At 59.7% G+C, this 233-nt stretch overlaps 1 protein-coding gene across 1 annotated transcript in view; it reads left to right on the top strand.

The window, feature by feature from the left end:
* Window positions 1-220, top strand: part of ETH_00038815 (uncharacterized protein) — a gene marked incomplete at both ends in the record, with an annotated part of 1,065 nt that extends 845 nt beyond the window's left edge. The window contains one exon of the mRNA XM_013375415.1: window positions 3-220. Coding sequence (XP_013230869.1) covers window positions 3-220 — 218 coding nt within the window. The remainder of the gene's footprint in view (window positions 1-2) is intronic.
* Window positions 221-233: the final 13 nt, after the last annotated feature.

The raw sequence follows: 233 nt of genomic DNA, 5'->3' as shown, positions 1-233 counted from the left end.
GCCTTGCAGCAGCAGCAGCCGCTGCTGCTGCTGCTGCTGAAAAGAACGAAGCCGTTCCTGCTGCCTCCAAGGGTCCGCGGCTGCGTGCAGCAGCAGCAGCAGAAGCAGCAGCAGCAGCAGCAGCAGCAAGCGACCTGGACGAGTCAGACGGGGACAATGACTGCAGCGATGAAGAGCGCAGCAGCAGAAGCTCCCCCCAAAATAAATATGAGCTGTTCAGGTACAAACTGCTG

The sequence above is a fragment of the Eimeria tenella genome, genomic scaffold (genome assembly GCF_000499545.2).
Source record: "Eimeria tenella Houghton genomic scaffold, Eth_scaff2776, whole genome shotgun sequence".
In the NCBI taxonomy this organism is placed as follows: Eukaryota; Apicomplexa; class Conoidasida; order Eucoccidiorida; family Eimeriidae; genus Eimeria; species Eimeria tenella.
Note: the sequence above shows the minus strand (reverse complement) of the source record. Positions and strands in the feature narration are given on the sequence as shown.